Raw genomic sequence first — 25,149 nt, 5'->3', positions numbered from 1 at the left:
GCATTCCATAATGAGGAGATTTCCTATATGTTTTATGAGGGTTGACAAATTAGCCGCTACTGCGGGAGTTTTATAAAGTTGTTCCTCATCGTTATATCCTGCAACTATATTAATAGCAGAAATACAATCATCATATATTTGGGGATGATACAATGACTGAAAATCTTCTATATTCTTATTTATATTTTTCAATGCTAAAAGGAAACGGCCTAGAACACGCAATCGTGCACGTATCATGTCATGTTGATGTTGTGATTTATATTTAATGCACAGCTTATTAGCATATAAAATCAGTAATTTATCATATCTCACAATACGTGTTATTTCGTCATCTTGCATAACAGGAAACACTGTTTTTCTTAATGTCTCACTTGCCACTGAATGTATTCTGCCGGTAATTTTTCTACCCATAATCATAATATTTTTACATTTTCGAAAATCTTTTTTCAGACAAGATCGAGAATGATGACGTATTGTGTTTTTTGCAAAAAAACCTTTACATTTTATGCAGGCAATAAAATCTTTAGCAGTCTTAACAATTTTTTCATTCGGACGCCTGCATACTATTAATTGTCCAGTATTAAGTTCTGAGTCTGTGTTAAATTTGAAGTTACCCATCTTTCGAATAGCATCTATTAATTTTTTCCTTTCCGGATTTTTTTTAGGCAGAACGGCAAATTTTTTTACTTCGGGCTTGTCACGGTGTACCGTTTCCAAATGTCATGCAAGCTGTGATTGCAACTTCATACAAAAAGCGCAATAATTTTGTTTCGTTGATTTCACATTAGACTTTTGAACATACATAACTTCGTCGTTACATGCTGACGTACCAACGACATTTATATTAGAAGTATCATAACTAGAAATGGAAGATGTAGTCTTATCAACAATTGACACATGATCTTGTGGAGATTGATTTTGTAAAGAACTATGTTCTGAAGGTATATATTCTGAATCTTCATTATAATCTTCATCATTATCATTATCTAGTGTCAAAAACAAAGATATTAGATATCAATGTAAACAAGGGCTATAACTTCCATGTTGTTAAAGAACTATAATACAAACTATAATATACAGAACAATAATACAGACTATAATATACAGAACTATAATACAGAACTATAATATATATATATATATATATATATATATATATATATATATATATATCTCAATATATACATTATCATAAATGTACAAAGATGTACATGAAAGAAAAAAAATATAATGTATCAATGTAATGATAATGAAATTTGTGTTTACTATAATTTTAATGTTAATTTTGATGTATCAAACATCAAGAATCAAACATAAACACCAAACATAAAAACACAACATTACATATAGTAACATTAACATTATGAGTACCATGTCCATTATATGTATATATGTATATATTATATGTATATATTATATCAATAACATCAATCCAATTTATTGATTAAAAACGTATTTCAAAAATTATCTACAAATAATAAGAAAATTATGTATACCATGAGATACTGGAACATCAAAATCAACAATTTCTGGATTATCAAGACAAATAGGAAGTACGCATACGTGTTCTGCATCTTCTGATGATTTTTCTAAACATAAAATAATACATAAATATAATTAAATGCAGTATACAGTAACAAGGAAAAAAAGAATTAGATATCTCTCAGAAAAACTAGATGCTAAATTAATATAAATGTCAAAGATGTTAGAGTTAATCGACTATTTGCAAAGAAAAAACAGAATAAATAAAAAATATTTTATTATTAATGAAAACTATTATAAATATTATTTTAAGGAAGAAATATTATAGTGTTACTTTCTAATAAATTTTGAATGTAAAATACGTTAAAGAGTAATTTTGATAATGTATACTATTTTTAATATTACTACAAAATTTTTATATATGCTCATATTATGCTTGATATTTTCATACCAATAGTGTTAAATGTCAATCGCTTCACAGCTTTTTTCACATCCCTAAAGTCACAGTTACTAAATATAGCTGTAAAAACAATAAACATATATACCATTAAAACTATCTACATTTAAACAGCATCAGTTGTACTTCTGTAGTTTATGAAGTAAAATGTCTATTATGTCTTTCGCTTCAACATGCATGAAATTGGCACATTTTAATATACATCACATGCAACATTCAATAAAATATTTCGTGAAAATTACTTACAAGGAACTGAGACTTCTATTTGTTCGTTTTTTGCATCATTATTTTTCTGGTTTGTTAGGTCAGACATGTCAGTTGCTGCGTTAACATCTGAAATTAAAAAATATACTAAAATTTCTTTGTATTTATAATAAATAATATTTACTAAAGTACTTATCAACCTTATTAATATACTTACACGTTATCGGAATCATCACATCATAATCGTCTTGAAAATCATAGTTAATTATTTTCTCAGTATCTACTGAAAATATAAAAAAGATTAGCATATAATGTTTACAATAATCTGTATTTATAAGATACTCATAATAAGACTTACCATGAGATAAAGATAAATCAACATATAGCGTATAACTGTGATCTTTATTAATATCAGTCTCATTATCATTTGTGTTCATATTATCACAATCCATTGTTACATTAATATTTTCTAGATAAATAGAATAGATTTACATATAACATTTGTAGAAATTTAAGAAATGCTTGTAGTTAAGCATATACTCACTATTAAATGCAGGCACAAGAATATTATTCTGACAATCAATGTCTGGAGAGTCAAAATCAGTCTCATCGTTTCTATTTTCATCATGATAATTTATCAATTCTTCAGTATTTACTAAAAATACAAATAGAGATTAACATATAATGTTAATACTAATTTGTACTTACATAGTTACTTCTAAACAAGACTTACCGCAAGATAAAGATGCATCAACATTTCTCGTACAATTATGACTTTTATTTAAGATATCAGTCTCATTAATGTTTGTATTCATATTATCACAGTCCATTGTTACATTAATATTTCCTAGATAAATAGAATAGATTTACATATAACATTTGTAGAAATTTAAGAAATGCTTGTAGTTAAGCATATACTCACTATTAAATGCAGGTACAAGAATATTATTCTGACAATCTATGTTTAGAGAATCAAAATCAGTCTCATCGTTTCTATTTTCATCGTGACAATTTATGGTTTCTTCAGTATTTACTGAAAATATAAATAAAGATTGACATATAATGTCAACACTAATCTGTATTTATATAATTACTTCTACTAAGACTTACCGCAAGATAAAGATGTAGCAATATTTCTCGTACAACTATCTCGTACAACTATCTCGCAGTCTCTATTAAAGATATCAGTATCATCATTATTTGCCCTCATATTATTATGGTCCACCCTGACATTCATATTTCCTAAACAAATAGAATATATTTCCATATAATAATATGTATAGAAATTCGTATTTTGCTTATAATATATACTCACTATTAAATGCAGACACAAAAATATTCCTCTGACATTCAACATCTGTTGGAGAGTCGAAATCAGTCTCATCATCTGTAATATTTTCATCGTGAAAACTTATTGTTTCTTTAATATTTACTAAAAATGTAAATAGATATTAACATGTCTATAATAATCTAACTTATATTTATAGAATACTTCAGTACAGTCTTACCATGAGATAAAGGCATTTTAATATTTTTCTTATAGCTAACATCTTGATTGGTGATACTAGTTTTATTATTTACAGTTACATAATCTAAAGATATCGGTTTAGTAATATCTGTAATATAATATATTATATTACAGCAAATATAAATATAATCTAATACAGTATAATATAAATCACACGGTATAATATTTATAGCAAAATTACGTAGTTTAGAAATCGAAATTTATGCATGTGAAGTAAGAAAACATACCACAAAATGCAGGCTTGATAGCAATTCTTTGAGCATTGTGGTTTGTTATTTGTGCATTAAAATTATCACATCCATGTCGCTTAGAAACTCTATTACATAGTACATAAGGTATATTTCTATTAATATTTGTAACTATTATCTGCAACAGCTTCTTATCATCTGTTATAATGAAAAAGTTTTTTTTGTATAGTGTTTAAGTTATTTTTTTTTAACAGAAGATAAAGATTATATGACTTTTGAGTGAGATTTAAAAATATAATTTTTAATCAGAGAAGCACATTTTATATATAGTATGCATATAATTTTAATAATATAAATGAGGCCCTTCTAAATATAAAATTTTAATGGAAAGAGGGCTAATAAGAGCCAGACGCAAAAATTACGCACAATAATTTTATTGTTAAAATCTTCTTTATATTTAATTTATTCAAATTCATCATTTAGGAATTCATCATTTAGCAATGAAAAACTATCGAATAAACACACTTTTATTAAAATGTGCGACATGCCCGTTGTTTTGAACATTATCCGGTTTTATACATAAAGCAACTTTTTAAAGTAACGTTTTAACTTACTGTTTTTTGCCACAATGGTTGCGGGATATCTATATCCATCACTATACTTTGCTTTTGTTATATTTTTAGTAGTATAAATACAACTAGTTAGGCGTAATACACATCATCATAAAATTTAACTATTGCATACATATTAAATCAATCACAGGATTAAAGTAATGAAAATGATTAATGAAACTTTAAAGAACCACTTAATAGAACAAAGAGAATTTCAAAATTATATAAAACATGCACAGAAGACCGAAGCGAACTATTCAGATTAATCCCTCTCACTGAGCATCCACACATGTACTGTCCACTATATATGAGTGCGTTTAGAAAACAACTGCTGAGCACTGTCTTGTTAACACTCGACATTGATTTGTTGGTTGTAGAAGTAAGAACCAATCACATTCGATTGATATCCAACGGTTGTGTTTTCTGAACGTATCCTATGTCGATGAATGTAACGATCACTTGAGATATTTTTCTGCGCATGTTTAATAATACTACGTACTTTGTTAGCTGGTACTATATGTACAATTACCCCGTAAATCTTTAAAGCAGCAAAATACGTAGTACTTGCATAAAAAATGCTTGCATATAAAAATTGCTCACATATAAAAAATCAATTCTTTATTAATTTTAAATGAATTTTTCTTTTAATATAATTTATATACTACGTCAATATCGCTAATATAAGAAAGCGTTATGTATTTATTGAATAGGTTTATTGACAAATAGATTTTTGAAAAATTGTATTAGTATAAAATTAGGATTAATTAAATGCTAATTTTATTATATATTCTTCCTTTGTCTCTAATACATTTTATATATTTTACAATAAGTTATAATTAACATATTGTAAAATATATAAAATGTATTAGAGACAAAGGAAGAATATATAATAAAATTAGCATTTAATCAATCTTAATTTTATACTAATATAATTTTTCAAAAATCTATTTGTCAATAAACCTATTCAATAAATACATAACGCTTTCTTATATTGGCGATATTGACGTAGTATATAAATTATATTAAAAAAAATCATTTAAAATTATCAATAGGATATGAAGTAAAAATATTTAAAAACTAAAAAAACTAATAATACATTAAATTCTTTCTTGTGTTTTATTGGTATTTTTTTCTATTATAATAACATACTTTAAAAAAACAAATTTGTATCTTATTTTTATCCTTAATTAAGAATAATTCTGATTATTTTACTATACTATATATTTAGAGATTGAAAGATATTTAGAGATCTGTTGAATTATTCAAATTTTGTAAATGTTTTAATAAATATAAAAATAGAGACATTTTTATATATTTGATCATTTTAATTTATTTAAAAAAACTTTAATATCAATTTAACTTCTATATCTATTTAAAAAATAATAAGATATGAGGAAACATTTTTAACTTGTGTTCTATTGATAATTTTAAATCAATATAATGGCATTTTCGGATGGACGGATTTTAACTCGGATCATGAATTCATCATGTTATCAATTCTTTTATTGACATAGACAATGCAATGACGTCATTATACTTGCATTGTCTTTGCTAGTAAAAAGACCATGAATTCATGATCCAAGTTAGATAATCCATCCATCCAAAAACGCCATAAAAGTTAAAATTTATCTTCTATTATATACTTAGTATATATTACATTAATATATTTCTAATATATATAAAAAGGAAATTGCATTATATTTGTTGAATTCAATTATTGACAAATATTGATTTTTGATTAGGTCAGTATATAAGTATAAAAAAATGTAATATTGATTAAATGACAGCTCTGTTATACACTTTTTCTTTATTTTTAATATATTTTATGTTTTACAATAAGTTATAATAAAGAACATTGATTTTGTATATATATCTTATAAATCTTTTAAATAACAAAGTACGTAACCTAACACATGCGCAGAAAAATATCTCAAGTGACCGTTACATTTGCCGACACAGGCTGCGGTCGGGAAAATCCTAAAAATGCTTCAAATCATTTGATTGACCAATCAGGACAAAAAGATCAAAGATTTCTTTATTCTGTTTAGTTAATGTAATGCTTCGAAGCATTTCTAGCGTCTTCTCGACCGCAGCTATAAGGATATGTTCAGAAAACCATTGGGCAGCAATCGAACGTGATTGGTTTTTACTTTTAGAATCAACAAATCAATGTCGAGTGTTGACAAGATGATGCTCAGCGGTTGTAATTTTTGAACCCATACATAATGGATAACACATGTGTGTGGAGATGCTCAGTGAAAAGGATTATTAATCCACTTCTGTCTTCTATGCGTGTTTTATACAATTTTGAAATTTTATCTAAACTTTCATTCTATTAGGTGTTTCTTTAAAGTTTTATTTAAGTTTCATTATCATTATTTCAATCCTAATTAATTTAATGTCTATGCGTATATGTATAGTAAAATTTTATGTATATTGTGTATGCCTAACCAGTTGTATTTATACTAAAAATAATAAAATAAAAGCAATGTACAATGATGGACGCAAATATAACGCAATCATTGTGGCAAAAAAAAAGTAAGTTAAAATACTTTATGTATAAAACCGGGTAAATGTTTAAAACACCAGGCATGTCGCATATTTTAATAAAAGTATGTTTATTCAATAGTTTTTATTTCTAAATGATGCATCTGAAAAAGTCATAAAGGAATAATCCGAAAGAATTATATATAAATCTGAGAAAAAGGGTAATAAGAGCCACGGAAATTAGGCGCAACAATCTTGTTAAAATCTTCTATTTAATTTGAACACCTTTTATTTCATTTCAACAAATTAAATATAAAGAAGATTTAATAACAAAATTATTGGGCGTAATTTCTGCATCTGGCTCTTATTAGCTCTTTTTCCATTAGAATTTTATATTTATAGAAGGACCTTGTTTATTAAAATTAAAATTATATGCATACTATATAGAAAATGTGCTTTTCTAATTAAAAATTATATTTTTAAATTTCACTCGAAAATCATATACTCTCTTTCTTCAGTAAAAAAAACCTAAACACCATACAAAAAACTTTTTCATTATTACAGATGATAGTGCAGATAAGAGTTACAAATATTAATAGAAATATATCACATGTGTAACAGAGTTTCTAAGTAAAATGAATGTTATAATATTAATGGACAAATTATGAACCATAATGCTCAAAAAATTTCTATCATGCCTGCATTTTGTGGTATGTTTTTTTCTCATCTATATATTTCTATTTCTAAATTGTAATTTTGCTATAAATATTATATCGTGTTATTTATATTATACTATATTGGATTATATATATTATATATATTATTTATATTATATATATTATTTTATATTATATTATATTATATATTATATATATTATATGGATTATATATATTATATTTGCTACAGATATTTCCAAACCGATAACTTTAGATTATATAAATGTAAATAATAAAACTAGTGTCGCTAATCAAGATGCTATAAGAAAAATGTTAAAATGTCTTTATCGCAAGACTTGCCTTTATGGTAAGACTATAATCTGAAGTATTCTATAAATATAGATTATTATAGACATACTAATATCTGTTTACATTTTTAGTAGATATTAAAGAAATGATAAAAGATTGTTACGATGAAAATATTACAAATGATGAGACTGATTTGGCCTCTCCAGCAGACATTGAATGTCAGAAGAATATTTTTGTGTCTACATTTAATAGTGAGTATATATTATAAGCACTTCTTAAATACAAATTTCTATACATATTATATGGAAATATATATGGAAACGTATTCTATTTGTTTAGAAAATATTAATGTAAAGATAAACTGTAATAAGTGTAAATAATGATGATACTGATATTTTTAATAGAGACTATAGTTGTACAGGAAATATTGCCACGTCCTTATCTTATGGTAAGTTTTGTTAAAAGTAATCCTATAAATACATATTATTATAGACATTATATCTTAATCTCTGTTTATATTTTCAGTAAATATTAAAAAATGATAAATTGTCACGATGAAAATAGAAACGATGAGACTGATTTTGACTCTTCAAACATTGATTGCCAGAATAATATTCTTGTGCCTGCATTTAATAGTGAGTATATACTTAACTACAAGCATTTCTTAAATTTCTACAAATGTTATGTATGTTATGTTATGTATTTAACATAGTAAAAATATATTTATTGGAGGATTCTGTAATTATATATACACATTTTACAGTCTAATTTTTTGTGTATATTATTTATTAGACGTGTACAGTATTTATTCGATGACTTATATATAAATATGTATGTAAATATAATTAGATAATAGTGCAACAATTCAATAGTGCAATAATTCACATATACAAATATTATTACAAAATGAAGTTAGTATGCGAAATAAGTACATTCTCCTTAATTTCAATAAAATTTTATTAATAAAATGAGTATTAATATATGGGTATAACATATATACATAAAACATATGAGTATGAGATTTTAATATGTAATACAAAAAACTCTGATAATTATAAAAAATGATAATTAAAATCGTTGCTTTGTCCTATAAATGAAAGTGTTGAATCGTTAAAAGTAAACACAGATTGAAAGTTTTGTTATATCAACTGAAGTAGTCTCGTGAGTGACTTTACCTTGACAGATTTATTTGAAAAGCTACAAAATATAACAAAGATTTGTATCATTATATAATATTTGCAGATATGATCGAGATATTGCTATAGAGATTCTTCCATTGAGGATTTCTGCCATGGATAAAATAGAAAAATACTTCATTTTTTCTATTTCGAATTTAACAAATTGAGCTCCCCAAGCATTTAGAGAACGGCCAATAAAAGGAAATCTTTTGTACAGTTGAATATCTTTAGAAATATATCTTTTTATAAATTTCATCTGTACTGAATTTGCATCGTCAATCTATTCTGACCATTTCTCATCGTTGGGTATAGCAGTGTTCAGATTTTCTGGTTATTGAACATATCCAGTGTATTCGATGACCCACAAGTGTTTTCAACATTAATTCTTTCACAAAGCCTTCCTAGAAAGTGGCCGTGAAATTAAAGTCAAAAGATTGTATGACATTTATATTTCTAATGACATGCACTCATTTATTATACATGAAATATTAGAATTATATTGAAAATATAAATAAGATTCCTTATTTAAGAATAAACTATTATTATAGGATGAGATAAAGAAGCTTGTATTTTATTGAATTAAAATTTTATTGATTAAACTCGTATAATCATAAATTGGAAATAGATAAGAAAAATTACTTTTACGTTTTTGTTTTTCATCTTGTTTATTCGTTTGCTTGTAATTATTTATAAAATCTTTTGACGTGTTACACAATGAATATATCTACAATATATATTATAACTTTTATGAATAATACAGTAAGAATAACTTTCTGTATAAATCATCAATGCAACATAAAACATAATATAAATAATAAATATTAATGTTATAAGTTTCAATTATATATTCTTATATAACGATTTAAACGTAATTCAAATAACATTACCTATTTTATTAGAATTATATATATATATATATATATATATATATATATATATATATTATTATTGTTCTCTTCGCTTAAGTTATTTTCCTTTTCAGAATCGCTATCCGATGCCGGTTCCTTATTTGTATCTTGTGCATTTTCTCTAAATGCTGTGTAAATGTTGAGAAATTTTAAGAATATCTCTGCTTGCTATTGGTTGCCTATAATGGTCTCTATGTATTTTATCAGCATGACCCATAAATGTGGCAAGATCCGAAACATCAGTATCATTAAGATTGAGTTGAATGCAATGTGTTGCTATAGGTTTTCATAACGTTGTACCACGTAAAGTAGTAGAATGATTTGCGTTACATTCTCGTGCAAATTTACGCATTAAAATACATAAAAATTACGCATTAAGATATCGGTATCTGTCTTTGTTGATACTAGGTAATCCAAAAATATAAGGATTTTTTTGTGGGTACATTAGCTTCTTTACGATATTTCACAATCAAAGTATGTGTTATTGAATGCAATGTGTTGCTATATGTTGGTTGCCGTAATATTCTCTTTATAATTTATATAAAAAATTTTATATAATATTATGATAAAAATATAAATTTTATATAATTTTATATAATAAATAAACTTTGTTAAGTTTTTTTTTAAAGTTTTATTTCAACCCTTAAAATTTATTTCAATCCTTATTATATATAATCGGTAAGCAATAGTCAAATTTTATAATAATATTCATTATGTATGCAGCTTTAGTTATATTACTAATAGAAATCGTATATATAATTATATTATTTTAAGTTATATAAAAGCATATTACTCAGGAAGCATATAATTCATGTTTTTGCAATTATATATATGCTGTAAACAATTTCTTGCAAATAAATTCCAATACATTTTTCTAAAACAACATAAAATCTAAAAGATTTAAATTAAAACAAACAAAATTATCTTTTATTGAAATGTAAATCTAGATATAAATATAAAATCTGTGAATAAGTATAATATAAAATTACTTTTAAAAGAATCAAAATTTTACAATTAGAACTGTCATCGTTTTTTCACAAAAAAAATCTTGTATACATTTATTCATTACCGGCTGATCGAGGAAACCTCTCTATTAATAATCAATTCACGCGATCGACATGTGTTAAAAATCATTTTAAATTCTTAATAAAAAAGACAATATATCTTATCATATTTTTTATTATTTTTTTTTTGACAAATTTTACTGTCGCCGAAATCATCAAAAAATATATATAATGTCGTCAAAATATACAGTGTCGTCAAATTAGTTAATTCTTTGTTCCGGGATAGTTTGACGACGTCGTCAAAGTATACGATATATCGGTAAAATTTTGACGACTGTCGTCAAAATAGCCAGAAGTCGTCAAAATAGCCACACTGTACTAGAAATCGTCGTCAAAATAAGCGATTGACATACATATATGTGTGTATCCTATGTGTGTGTATATAGTCATAAGTGTAAATTTTGCTTTTTGGTTATATGTTTATAATGATTAATTTTATAACTTGTTAAATATCCTTATTCTTATAGCGGATGTCTTAAAATTACTTATTAATATCCTAATACTAATTCTAGATGAATAAATTTCAAAGTCCTGTGCATTTGTCATATAAGCGAGAGCTTATACACTAAGTGTATGTATACCGGGTGTCCAAAAGTAATCATTGATTTATTCTTTAATCTTATATATGAGTTAAAAAACAATGTTTATTGCATATGTTACTATTCTTTATATGTATTTAGCGGAAAAATCAAAAATGTGCGGGGACGTCACAATAGCTAGACACTCCTTTTCGATAGTTGAATATTTTCCTTTATATGATTTTAGTATATTATAATAATACGGTTAATATATAATGTATATATATATATATATATATATATATAGTAACTTATGGTTCTTCTACATTGATTTCCACATGTATAATTACTGTTTCTTCATCGGAATAGAGTATTTCAATAGATTTGGGATCCTGGCAACGATCACAATTAATGGCAACCGTTAGGCCATTGACTGCTAGACAATGTTTAAAGACCCTGTGCCAATCTCCTCTGTCCATTGCCCAGCCACAATCTTCCGTCTCGATGATCCAATTGAAACAGGATTCGCAAATTATAGATTGACGACCGAGATTAAAATGTGCGTTTAGTTTTTGACAAAAATAAACTTGGAATGGTTCTTCGATATTATCAATTGCATACAGAGGGGTAAGAGGTCCTTGTGGATCTAAAGGGCACATAAGTACAATAAAATTATTTTTATTTCATTATTGTTATAAATATAGTAAATAATATAGCAATTAATGTAATATTACAAAAGTAATTATGTGAAACAAGAGAATGTGTATTGTTATAGAATAGATATATATTTTTAAGAAAGATAAATGTGTAATATGCGTTTAAGAAATCAATAGAGAAATTTGTTCGTCCTTAATTTTTCATCTTTATTCGCTGGGAAATCTCTGAATGGATTTCCAAATAATGTATGCGTCTTGGATCATCCTCTGGAATATTAAACAATAATGGTGCACGATATTCAATAGTAATTGGGATTAATTTATAAGTAAAAGGAGGATCTTTATTCGCCGAAGTTTTCTTAAACTTCCCGTTGCTTCCTTTACGGTTGGAATGCTTTGTAAACCACGAAAAATTGTGCGACTAAACGCCTTAATCTGGCTTTCCTTCTTGCACGGCGAAATTTTGGCATTTCCTCTTAAAATTTACATATTGGTTACTATATTGCGTCCACAGTTCTCACTGTGCAGGTGTTATAGCACTAGCAAGAATTTTGCTTTAGCTATAGCAGCGAGCGGAGTGTATCAGCTCGAAGCCACTATCACAGCACCAACTTAATTTTTCTCAAAATCGTCGGCAATAACGAGCAAGCCGTATGCTCAAGCCACTACGTCGGATGAGTTAAATTCTTTGACAACGACGAGCCGTTACACCAGCTCAAAACCGCTATCTCAGAATATGCTATTTGCCACTTTAAGTTAATAATTTTAAAATATCTCGTACAAGTAGGTATTGTTAAATAAAAGTAGAATAATTAAAATAAAATTAGAAAAATCAAAGCAATAAAATAATAAATCAAAATGGAATAAGCACTCCCGTAATTATAAAAAAAAGACAAAGGTTCAATATTAGAGATTAAATATATTATATCTTTTAAGGAATCAAATATGAATGTCATGCGTACAATCCTGAAAGAAAGCTTAAATTAAATCAATTCAATGACAGGTTGATTTCTGACATCCCATCGCTGCCACCAAAATTATATGTTATGTCCCGACGTTATTAGGGAAGAAAAAAAAATTATAAAATAAAATATATTATATTATATATATATATATATATATATATATATTGGTTATAATTTTATATTTTGGGTCACTCTGCTTACACTGAGTTTACTCGGGACTCAGAAGATTTTCAATCTGTCAATCGATACGTTATAATATAAAGATATATATATATATATATATATATATATATATATATATATATTTATTAACTCACCAAAAGTTAATTACAATTTATGATAGAAATTTGCTCTTTACTTCCTTCTATGTTTATTGAATAGTCTCAGGATCCTCACCCGGGATTTTGATATTGCCTGGATATTAACGAGACAGTAGTTCTGGATAACTGAACTTAAACTTTTATTAATATAACTCTTAACTCGAAAGATACTTTACGCGTATCTATACAATAAGAAAATTCAGAGTCTTAAAGACTATACAAATATGAGCTTGTCGACGCGGATGCCGGATCACTATCTCGTCAGTTCGGAGGTTGAAATAGTAATGATCATGAAGGCTGGCTGTTTCTCCTGGCTCGGCTTTGCATGTCAACGGTGGTGGTGGTAGCCAGTGTGGGGATATGCCAAGGCCTGGCCCGTATTGCGTCAGTTTCTTTGTTCGAGCGTCAGACTCGCGACTGCATTCCTGAGCCTTGTCTTATCGGGCGGGATAAGAATATCGAGCGTTCGACTTGCTTCATGAAGTACATTTTAAGATTCTTATAAAATTTTACATGCTAAATAAAATATTACAAATTTAGAACCTAAATCCTATTCTATATATATATGTTTATTCTACTCTATATATAAGTACGAAATCTATGCAATAATTATTATACGCTGTACTTAGTTATTATAATTATTAATAAAACTTCTACCCAGATAACGGATGTCTTAAAATTAATCATCTATTAGCTTAACATTATTCTCTTCTTAAATGAATAAATTTCAGTGACTTAGCAAATAGTCATATAAGCGAGAGCTTATATGTTAAATCTATACATTGGGTGTCCATAAAATACTTATCAATTTTTAATTTGAATTTTCATTTGAATTTTTAAAGGCATTTATTATATATCCTATGATTCTTTATGCACGTTTGTCATTAATTATTAGAATTTAAAATGTGCGGGGACGTTACATGGGCAAATGAGCGATATCCAAACAAACGGTGAGCAAGTGAACTGTGTCCAAATGAAGCGTGGACAAATGAACGGTGTCCAAACAAACGGTGGGCAAATAAACGGTGTCCAAATGAACGGTACGCGTCTTTATGTGTTCAAACGAACGGTGTCCAAATAAATGGTGTCCAAATGAACAGTGTCCAAGTAAACGATGCGTATTTTCCTACGTGTCCAAAAGCTACTGTGTCCAAAATTATTGTGTCTAAATGCACTGTGTCCAATTAAACCGTGTGCAAAATCTTGTGTCTATTTGTAACGTGTCCATTTGCATTGTGTCCAACTGTACTGTGTCCAAGTGCGCCGCTCCCTATGAAACTCGCCCACAGATAATTGTTCATTTTTCAGGCGTTCAGAAAACTTATTTATTATTTAAGTCTTTCACAGTAAATTTATGCAAATTACACCATACAAATCGGACACATATTTGAGGACATAATCTGATACAAAGACTTTCCGCACTCTCTGCAATATGATCCCAGAATTAATTCATAGATTGCACTTTCGTATTGGAGCACAACATGAATATTGGGAAACAAGTCCGAAATACGGATAAAACACGCAAAACATGTGCAAAATTTCATGTGACCTTCATTTGTAATAATAAATGTATATGCAACACATTTTCGTTGCATCTAAACTATTTATCTCCACGCGATTTAACATCCGTTGATTGATGTCTGTGAAATCACTGCAGTCACTATCATAATCAGAATCCTCAAAAAATATGCGGTCTTCATCAGATGAATCGTCCAAAAAATTGTCAATGTCTATTAATCCGGTTATCTTGATCGGCATCAGATGATTGTCAAAATTATTGTCTTTAATGAATATGACGTCGTCGTCATCTTCAATGATAATAATATTTTCCTCATCCATAGTGTATAATGTCAAGAACGTAGTAAAAAAGTTGACAGAAGATATTACGCACTCCTCTCAATTATATATTTTAATTTCATATCTTTGTCTCCCTCTAACTGGAGTATCGTGTTTCATTTACACTACATCATCATTTTTCTACATCTCTAGCAGAGTGTGTCAAGAAAAAAATTAAAATTTTGTCGACTATGCATACGTTGTTATAAAAGATGGGAGAAATAATTAAAAGCAGATAAATATTTAATAGATAAATATTAAAATAATTTATTACAAGCATCACAAAGAATGGGGTGTGTGAAGTTGGCACCCCTATGTTACGATACTATAGTTCTGTTTAGAGTTCTGAATTATTTCGAACAAAAGAAAGAGTTCTTGATAATTTTTATAAAGAGTTCTGTCCATTATAACAATAAAAGCAGAGTTTGAAAAATAGGGGTGCCAACTTCACGTTTTTGGACATATCAAAATTAAATAGTTCTGAGCATAGTTCTGATGTTTTTTTGAATAGTTATATAGTTCCTAATACTTTTTTGCAAGAGTTCTGCAGTTTTTAGTTTTAAAAATTAACTTCAAACATCAGAGATATATTTTCGAAATTTCGAGTTCTGATCAAAAATATCGAAGTTCTGAATTATATTCGATAAAACAAATATAATCGCGAAAACCGCATGATCTTAGCTATTATAGTTACCGAAATACCGATTTTTTAAAATTAATATACTTTTGTAAAAAATTTTGGAAATCTCGAGTTCCGACCGAAAACATCAGAGTTCTAAATTACATTCGATAAGACAAATATAATCGTGAAAACCGCATGATTTTAACTATTATAGTTACCGAAATATCGATTTTTTAAAATTAATATACTTTTGTAAAAAATTTTGGAAATCTCGAGTTCCGACCGAAAACATCAGAGTTCTAAATTACATTCGATAAGACAAATATAATCGTGAAAACCGCATGATTTTAACTATTATAGTTACCGAAATATCGATTTTTTAAAATTAATATACTTTTGTAAAAAAATTTTGGAAATCTCGAGTTCCGACCGAAAACATCAGAGTTCTAAATTACATTCGATAAGACAAATATAATCGCGAAAACCGCATGGTCCTAGCTATCATAATTACCAAAATAATGATTTTTTTAAATTAATTACTTTTATAAAAATTTTGGAAATCTCGAGTTCTGACCGAAAACGTCGGAGTTCTAAATTACATTCGATAAGATAAGTATAATCGTGAAAACCGCATGGTCTTAATTATTATAATTGTCAAGATAGCGATTTTTTAAAATTAATATACTTTTATAAAAAAATTTTGAAAATCACGAGTTCTGACTGAAAACAATAAAAACAATAAAACAATAAAATTCTATATTACATTTAATAAGATAAGTATAATCGCGAAAACCGCATGGTCTTAATTATTATAATTGGCAAGATAGCGATTTTTTAAAATTAATATATTTTAACGAAAAATTGTAGTAAATACAAGTTCTAGTAAGAAATCTTATATTCGATTAACGTTGCCCTCTCTTCACATTCTGACACAGTATTATGTGATTTCCTCGGATATCGCCAAGATGTAATTCTACAAAGAAGGTCCCACGATGATTCCAATATGCAAGTATTTATAAGCTGTGCGCGTCAATCTGTGTATCAAAATACATGGTCTATAACGAGATTTATCATGTTTGAAAAAAAGAATAGAATTAAATATTTACTAATGAAGAACACAATATTTTTACCTGATATTATATTCCTTCTTTTTTTCCTGCTATATATCTCTCTCACTCTCTCTCTCTCTCTCTCTCTCTCTCTCTCTCTCTCCCCCCCTCACTTATCTCTCTATTCTTCTGCAATTTATAATTAAGATTCTTTCTTTTCTTCTTTTCTCTCTCTTTCTTTTTTTCTCTCTTTTTTGTTTATTCTTCCTTTTGCAAACTTATAAAAAAGATTTTTTTTTTTCTTCTTTTTTTCTTTCTTCTTCTTTTAAAATTAAATGATATATAATATTAATAATATTTAATAGTATTTATTAATAATATTTAACAATATATTTAATAATATTATTACCTAATATTTTTTTTCCTTCTAACTCTATTTCTGTGTTCTCATTTGTTTATTCTTTTTTTCCTTTAAAATTAAGCTTTCTGTTACTTCCTTTCTCTCTCTTGTTCTCTTACTTTCTCTTTTGCTTACTCTCTCTCTTTCTCTCTTTTCTCTTTTTCTCCCTCTCTCTCTCTCTCTTCTCTTCTCTTCTTTTTTAATATTTAATGTTTCCTTTCTTCGCCTTTTTTCTTTCTTTCTCTTTCTTTTAAAATTAAATAATATATACTGTTTAAGATTGTATAAAATATCGTTAAATTCATAATTTATCTTTAAGTTGCGACAAAATTTACAATCTTATTTCAAAGTCGAAAAATAGCGATAATTCCGATAATATTTTCCACAGTTACCACAGTATACCACAGTTTTTGTATTATTATTGAAGCCCATGTCGCAAACAAAAAGCGACAACCAATCTTAACGGTTAGCCACTTGATGTACAGTAACCGTCTCGCGCGAATACATGAAGTAGACAATGACGTATAACTCGTCAGCTTATTGCTCGCGCGATTTTTGATCTCGCGCCGAAATTTACACAAATTTAAGAGTGGCGGCCAATAAAATCGACGCCGTTTCAGATATTCGAATCACCGTTATCGACTCGAATTTATTGGCAAAGAGCAACGACGAAGATCGTTAATAAATATATAAGCCTGTTCTTGAGGAGCGGCGACAATCGCTCGAAATGCGTAATCGGAGTAATCGATTATGTATAACCGCTTCATTGAGAAACCGCATTTGTGAAACCGCTTTATAAACGCTTTCTATTTGAAACCGAATTTTCTCTATCATTTTAGACTATTTATTAAAGATTATGTTTGTTAAATTTTTTATTACTTTGTTGTATTATTATTCAAATTATTAAAACTTGAAGTAATATAAAAACGTGAGTGTTTTATTGTCGAGTCCTGTTCGTCCACGCATATTTCAATTTCCTGTGATTAAAACTACGACGCACGCGAACATTTTGATCCTTCGAGCCGGATTTTTTTCTTCCCTTTCGGCATCCGCTATCGAAAGTGTCATCGTCGATCAATCAGTACGAATATCTGAAAAGTAGAACTCCATTAGCAGGCGAAGTTTGAGGCTCAGCATGAACTTTGCAGCAACTACAAGGATAGATATAGTGAGAGTGAGTACGCTACCGAATTCTTTGATACTGTAGAAAATATGTACGTACAATAGCGAAGCAGGCTAGCTGAGTATGCCGAATGCTATAAGATCGTCCCAATTACATCAGTTTCATCGGGCGAAGAACAATCAGACGATCTCACTCCCGCGCTGCCTAGAATTAAGGGCTTCCCGCACTTCTCAGGCGCGTACGCAGACTGGCTTTCGTTTCGAGTTTTCTTTCTGTCCGTCATCGGCGATGATTCTTCAATTTCCAATGTTGAGCGGTTCCTCCAATCGTATGCAAGGACCTACCGAAAAATTAAAACGACCATTAGCTGTGACGGATGATAATTACAACTGTGCTTAGGAATTATTGTCGAAACATTATGAGAACAAATGAAAGTTAATCCGTTTCAACTTCGCTACGTTCACCGAAGTGACCAAAATGAAGGACGACTGCAGAAGAGCTCAACCGGATTTTTCATGCCGTCACTTGCCATGAATGCTGCTGACTTTCGGGAGACTTATCGACTCACGTGGCATGGACCTTTTCAATTATTTAGTAATCGAACTTTTCGACTCACGCACTCGACTCGAACGGAAGTCGTCCACGTTCGATTTCGTCGATCCATCAACTCACGATATGTGCGCGAAAGTTATGTGTGAATGTACGAGCGAGCGTGCTCCGAAAAGACAAGCGCGAAATGAGAAGGCCGACGGACAAACGCACTCGCGAGTATCGAGACGCGCTTGATTCTAAGACGAATAGAATCTGTACATTTTTTACAAGATTAAATACACGTGTCATACGACTGTAATTCGCACGTGGCGGATGAACAGCGATAAATCGTCTGTCTCGGAAGAACTCCGATAGTCACACAACGGCACTGAAATATACGACTATTTCTATAAACAAAACCAAGTTTCTATTACCATTCGGGTAGCGTGTACGCGTCGATTATTTTTAGCAGACTGCGCCGAGCTCGGTTGTCGGCTCGCTTTTATCAGATCGTCACCTTCTAGAAGGATCCAAAAGGTTCCCGAAATTCGCTCACTTCCGTCGACAGTTTTTATGTGACTTGTCACAATTTCATCTTAGATCCTTTAAGAAGGGCGACGGTGTTTATTGATGCCGCGCGTTTTCGCTCGGTCGCAGAAACGCTACCTCGCATCGCGCGCGCGGCGATGACGCGGTCGCGCGGCAACATGCGAAGTTCGAGATTGCAGCAATCTCGAACACGATACGTTACTGAACTTCATCTCTAAATGCATTCTCACGTTGAATGTGGCGAAATTCAAGATCGCTACCAAGGTAACAGATTCATCACGAGCAAAGACGCATCTTGCCAAACGTAATCCCAATGCGCATTCTGCAAGGAAAGGCATTCAATAATGCAGTGTCGCGAATTCAGGGCGAAGTCGGTAAGCGAAAGGAAATCCATTGTTGAAAACGGCAAATTGTGCTTTAAATTGCCTAGGAAATTACCTAGTATCCAAGTGCTAATCCATCAAAAGCTGTTTTACTTGCAAATCTCGGCACCACATTCTATTTCATGATGCTTATATTTCAAAACTCGAGGAAGTCAGCGCACTTTCCTCTGTACGAGAAAGAACAGACCGCAAAGTATCTTCTTGCAACTGCCAGAATTGATGTCTTCGACCGTTACGGCAACCCGCAGCTCAACATGAACACTGATAGATCAGAGCTCAGAAGTATCTGTCATTTGAGAAACCATGGCTTAGCGTTTACGCTTGACGCGAACTCGCTCTGCTATCCATCATCGGCATAAAAGGCGCGGGAAGATCAGATATTGATTTCTTTGAGAACAATCGGAATCAACCGGAAAACGTATGATTGGACACCGTACGATTAAATACCGCACGATTGGACACCATACGATTGAACACCGTATGATTGAACATCGCATTTTAGGTTAGAAAATGAGGTTTTACCATAGATTTTACAACTTTCCATGCGAAGTGAGATTTCACATGGGTTTACAATTTTTCACGCAAAGCGAAGTTCAAGGCAAACCTATATCTAATTTTAATGGTAGTGGAGCCCCCATAAGGAGGCAGAACGTACTGCCTCTACGCATATATTTTTCAATGCGAAATGAGGTTCCACATGAGTTTACAACTTTGTTCAATTGTGCGGTGTTCAATCGTGCGGTGTTCAATCATGCAATGTACGTATCAATCGTGTAGTGTCCGATCATTACGTGTCCAAATGGGATACGCCCGAAGAACTCTCCATTTCAAATGCACAAACGCACTTTCGAGAGGTGTTACATGATGCGACTTCCGTTTCCCGGGCCTCCCATCAACCGACATCCGCCAAATTATTGTTGTTAGCTGCGTATTTTTGATGATTTTTCTTTCCATGTTCATAATATGTCATATTAGTGCACAATTAAAAATTTAATATTTTCAAAATTTGTTTGCAGTTTCTTTGAGCAATTAATTAGCAATAAATTCTAGTATATTTGTTTTTCGATTTGCAACTAATTATATGTGTTTTTTGGAAGTGGGGGTGCTAGCTTAATGGCAAGTCAGCACCTCCACCTTTAATATCGTTTTCCTGCTCATGGGTAGAAACAATAAATTCGGGCTTAGGGCAATAAATTAGCAACAAATTAGCACTTAATTATGCACTATAGCCGAACCCTATTTTTTGTAGTGGAGATGCTAAATTAATATGGATAGGGAATACGAGGATCTGAAACATATGGAGCCTGTAATTGCATCATCTAATAAGGATAGTTATTGTAAAGGACACCACCCCGTGAGGCAGAACCCTGTGCTCTATTACCCATACAGATACAAAACCACTCCACTATCTATTGGAACTGCCTTGAGACGGGAGATGGAAAAATACAGCAGCGCCTACGGGATCTCATGCGCAGGCTGGACAGTTGGCCGTGCCTGTAAGCCCATCATTCTTCCTAAGGGCCGCTTAGTCCGCCGATCCACACATTCGCATCTTCCGACTCAGCGATCCGTTGCAAACGTGCCCACGGGGAACCACGGGGAAATCTGTCCATTGTATCCCTACTCGGATACACGCCCTGACCGTTGTTATGGGCGGAAGTTTGGTAGGAACATTTGGAAAGGTAGAGTAGGGAGGAGATGACTCAAGAGCCATTGGACATAAGGTTATTGGACTTATCTATTAATCTCTAACTTAAAACTACAAGACGCGAGATCATTCGAAAGTGCAGCTTCTCCGAGAAAATTACGGGACCACACCTTTATGGCCGAAGACTCCGACTTCTCCAGCTGAACAATCTTTCCCTTCACAAGGACTACGACTACGATTCGAATCCCTTCAACCAAAGGGACTTGCGGCAAAAATCAGCGAATGCTACAAAAGCCTCTAAACTCGACACAAAGAAGTGTGCCGCCTCCGGCTATTGCCATTCGCTTTATAGAATCAAATCTCGTAGAGCCTCCCTCTGTGTGTCAAAGAGCGGACAGTCCAACAAGAAGTGTTGAACCGTGTCTATTCCAATCTCGCATATGCACGCATCATTGTCCAAGACCAAGCAACTCGAGTCGGGCCCGGAAGTTTTCGTGTCCAGTGAGGTCTTACGTGCTCCAAAACTTTGCTTCAAAGGACCATGCAGCCAATCTGTGGCGTATATTCTTGAAGAAGGCGAAAGTGATACGACCCTAGCTGGAAGAAGACTATTTGGTCTACCACATATTTATCGCCTCATCCCTGATTTCTTCAAACACGTTCCCTTTCCCTATTTCGGCGGAAACTTCTACATTTCCTATCTTGGCGTTTTTTCCTATTCTAATTTAGTATCACGCGATATTCTCCCGGAGTAATATATCGACTGACATCGCTCTCGCGGAATATATCGACTGACATCGCTCACACAGAACGAGTCCCACGAAGCCGTGTGATATGCGCCGGTCATCGAAATCAAGACGCGGCACTGCAGGATTTTTAAGATCCTAATATCACTCTCTGTACACAGATAGGCCCACCCCGCAGCGACATAAGCTACTGTCGGAGCAAGCACGCCCCGGTAGATTGTACAGAGTGCCCTAAAACGCAAGTCCCATTCAGCTCTTGTGTAATCTACCTAATTTTTGGAAAAGCAACCCGACTGCTATTTAAATTATTACAATGAATTCTAACTCTCACAAATTTATCTAAATTAACGCCAAGATATTTAACTGTTTGTTTAAACCCTATTTTTGTATCTTTAATTTTTATTATCGGCGGCCTTCTTTCGAAATTCGCGACCTTTTTATTACTTTTGCGCTTCTTATCCGTCATGTTCTTCCCCATCTATTTACTGGATTTCGCGTCGCTTGTTAATATTATCGCTTTGGTTTCCGTTCGGAGATTTGAAGTTTCGCGGACTCGCACCAATTTATGATTGCATCGACCACTCGTTGGCCTTCCGTTTGATTTCTCTACGCGAATTTACCGTTTATAACGACGATGAGATCATCCGCGTACGCGGCAAACCGGTTTTCAATCATGCTCTCCAGAAGCCGCAGGAGACCGTCGAACATAAGGTTCCAGCAGGCCGGACCGAGGATAGATCCTTGCGAGCATCCCCTCGTAGCCCGCTTGGACATCGTGGAACCGAACATAATTCTAATTCTTCGATTATCAAAGTAACTCCGGAGTACTTCAAATATATTTCGCGGGCAATTCCGTTTTTTTAACCAATACAAGGGGCCACCAAACATTGTCAAAGGCCCCGGAGATGTCAAAAAGAAGCGCGACAGCGTATCTCTTTTCGGAGGCCAAAACCATACACAACTTTACAATAGCATCCTCCGTTGACTTTTCGGGCATAAACCCGAATTGTCGATCGGAGATCCTATCCGGCGCCAGTGACCATGATGCGTGTTTTGAGAAGTTTCTCGAAAAGCTTCACTATCACGGAGAGGAGACAGATGGGTCTATAGGATTTCGGGTCCTTCTCGTCCATATCCTTGCCCTTCAAAAGGATTCGAAGTGAAACCTCTTTCCAAGTAGAACGAAAGACGCCCCACTGGAGGCACGGTTGAAAAGCTTGATAAACTGACCGGGAATTAAGCTATAAGCGACCTTCAATACCGTGACCTCAACAAGGTCCAATCCTGGCGCCTTATTATTTTTGAAAGTTTTAACCGCTCCAGCCATTTCTGCCGCCGTGAAGAGTAAGGCGTCGGCTGTATTTGGGGAAATTTTCGAGAAGAGACGAATTTCACGCTGCTCGGGCGAATCATTTTCCCGATCGTCTGGAGTATGCATATCCAGGAGATAGCTGGCGGTCTCTTCTTATGTCTTTGTGGAATATTCGCCACACCGTAATGTGCTAAGTACCTCCTCAACTCAGAGTTTCTTCGCCTATTGTATATATGTATATTGTATATAAATGAAATCCCAAGGCTCCGAGTTACCATGCGATGTGAATTCGATAAGGACAATAAGCGTAAATGTTACTTACTCTACCACGGTGTGCTTCAAGACTCGAGTGCGTCTACAAAGCTGCGAATCATCTTTAATAGTTCGCAGAAAACCAAATCGGCAAATCGTTAAACTCACAGCTGCTTGTTGGCGCGAACCTTTTACCATCACTAACAGATGTCTTATTACGCTAGCGTCAACACCGCTACGTTTTCATCACGGACATGGAAAAAATGTACCGTCACATACGCGTCCATCCTGACAATCGCAATTTTCAGAGCATTCTGTAGCATATACAACACAACTGATTATGTGCGCGAATTCAAATTAAACTGTCACATACGGTCTCGCGTGCGCACCCTTTCTCGCGATCCGGACGCTTCACCAACTTGCGAACGATGAAGGCGCGACATATCCCCGCGGGGCGACCGTATTCCGGAGAGATTGTTACGTTGATGACATCGTCACTGGAACAGACACACTATCGGACGCAAGCGTTCTACAAGCAAAATTTCGCAATCTCTGCACGGCGGACGGATTTCCACTACGTAAATAAGCTCCTAACTGCGAGAAGGCGGAAATCTCTTTCGAACATCGGCTCATTAAAACCCCGCACTTGTGGAAAGATGACGCTTATTCCACTTTAAGGCTACGATGGCATGCGGCTGAGGACCACTTCACTTTCGCACTTCATCCGCGTACTGTCACCAACCTTACGAAGAGTCGCGTCCTCACCGAAACCGCGTGTCTTTTTGACTTACAGAGCTGGCTAGCCCCAGTGATTATCCGAGCAAAGATTCAATCCGCCTGGTTGCAACAATTAGACGAGGATGCACCACTGCCTGCGTCAGACGCGCTCCGCTGGAGACAATTCTTCTAGGAACTCTCTTTGCTAAAAGGGGAATTCGCCGCTGGCTAGGTACCGGTCCCGCGATCATGAGCTCGGAAATTCAAGGTTTTGAAGATGCGTTTGAACGAGGATACGATATAACCATATATCTTTGCGTTTCCCAGAAAGTCATCATATCGCTCCATTTATTGACAAAAAGCAAGGTGGCTTCCGTGAAGCAAGTACCTTTGCCACGTTTGGAGATATGCGCCACCGCTTTGCTCTCAAAATTGACACTTTATATTCG

At 32.0% G+C, this 25,149-nt stretch overlaps 2 protein-coding genes across 4 annotated transcripts; one reads left to right on the top strand and one right to left on the bottom strand.

The window, feature by feature from the left end:
- Positions 1-720: 720 nt before the first annotated feature.
- On the bottom strand, positions 721-5,328 carry LOC126852130 (AP2/ERF domain-containing protein PFD0985w-like). The gene is made up of 12 exons (XM_050596617.1): positions 3,652-5,328; positions 3,459-3,530; positions 3,254-3,385; positions 3,066-3,176; positions 2,877-2,990; positions 2,688-2,798; positions 2,502-2,612; positions 2,361-2,426; positions 2,186-2,272; positions 1,934-2,002; positions 1,497-1,589; positions 721-986 (listed from the first exon to the last, which is right to left on the bottom strand). The coding sequence occupies exons 1-12, from the start codon at positions 3,665-3,667 to the stop codon at positions 721-723; spliced, it is 1,248 nt and encodes a 415-aa protein (XP_050452574.1). The 5' UTR covers positions 3,668-5,328.
- Positions 5,329-6,358: 1,030 nt separating this feature from the next.
- On the top strand, positions 6,359-8,937 carry LOC126852043 (uncharacterized). 3 transcript variants are annotated; one of them, XM_050596523.1, is made up of 5 exons: positions 6,359-7,008; positions 7,522-7,667; positions 7,865-7,981; positions 8,055-8,174; positions 8,328-8,937. In XM_050596523.1, the coding sequence occupies exons 2-5, from the start codon at positions 7,622-7,624 to the stop codon at positions 8,456-8,458; spliced, it is 414 nt and encodes a 137-aa protein (XP_050452480.1). In that variant the 5' UTR covers positions 6,359-7,008; positions 7,522-7,621; the 3' UTR covers positions 8,459-8,937. The 3 variants fall into 3 exon arrangements, with proteins under 3 accessions (XP_050452480.1, XP_050452481.1, XP_050452479.1); XM_050596524.1 differs by having other exon boundaries at positions 6,359-7,667; positions 8,328-8,371; positions 8,449-8,937; XM_050596522.1 differs by having other exon boundaries at positions 6,359-7,667.
- Positions 8,938-25,149: the final 16,212 nt, after the last annotated feature.

This window comes from Cataglyphis hispanica, chromosome 9 (assembly GCF_021464435.1).
Source record: "Cataglyphis hispanica isolate Lineage 1 chromosome 9, ULB_Chis1_1.0, whole genome shotgun sequence".
Classification (NCBI taxonomy): Eukaryota; Metazoa; Arthropoda; class Insecta; order Hymenoptera; family Formicidae; genus Cataglyphis; species Cataglyphis hispanica.
The sequence above is the reverse complement of the archived record's forward strand: the minus strand, read 5'-3'. Positions and strand labels throughout refer to the sequence as shown.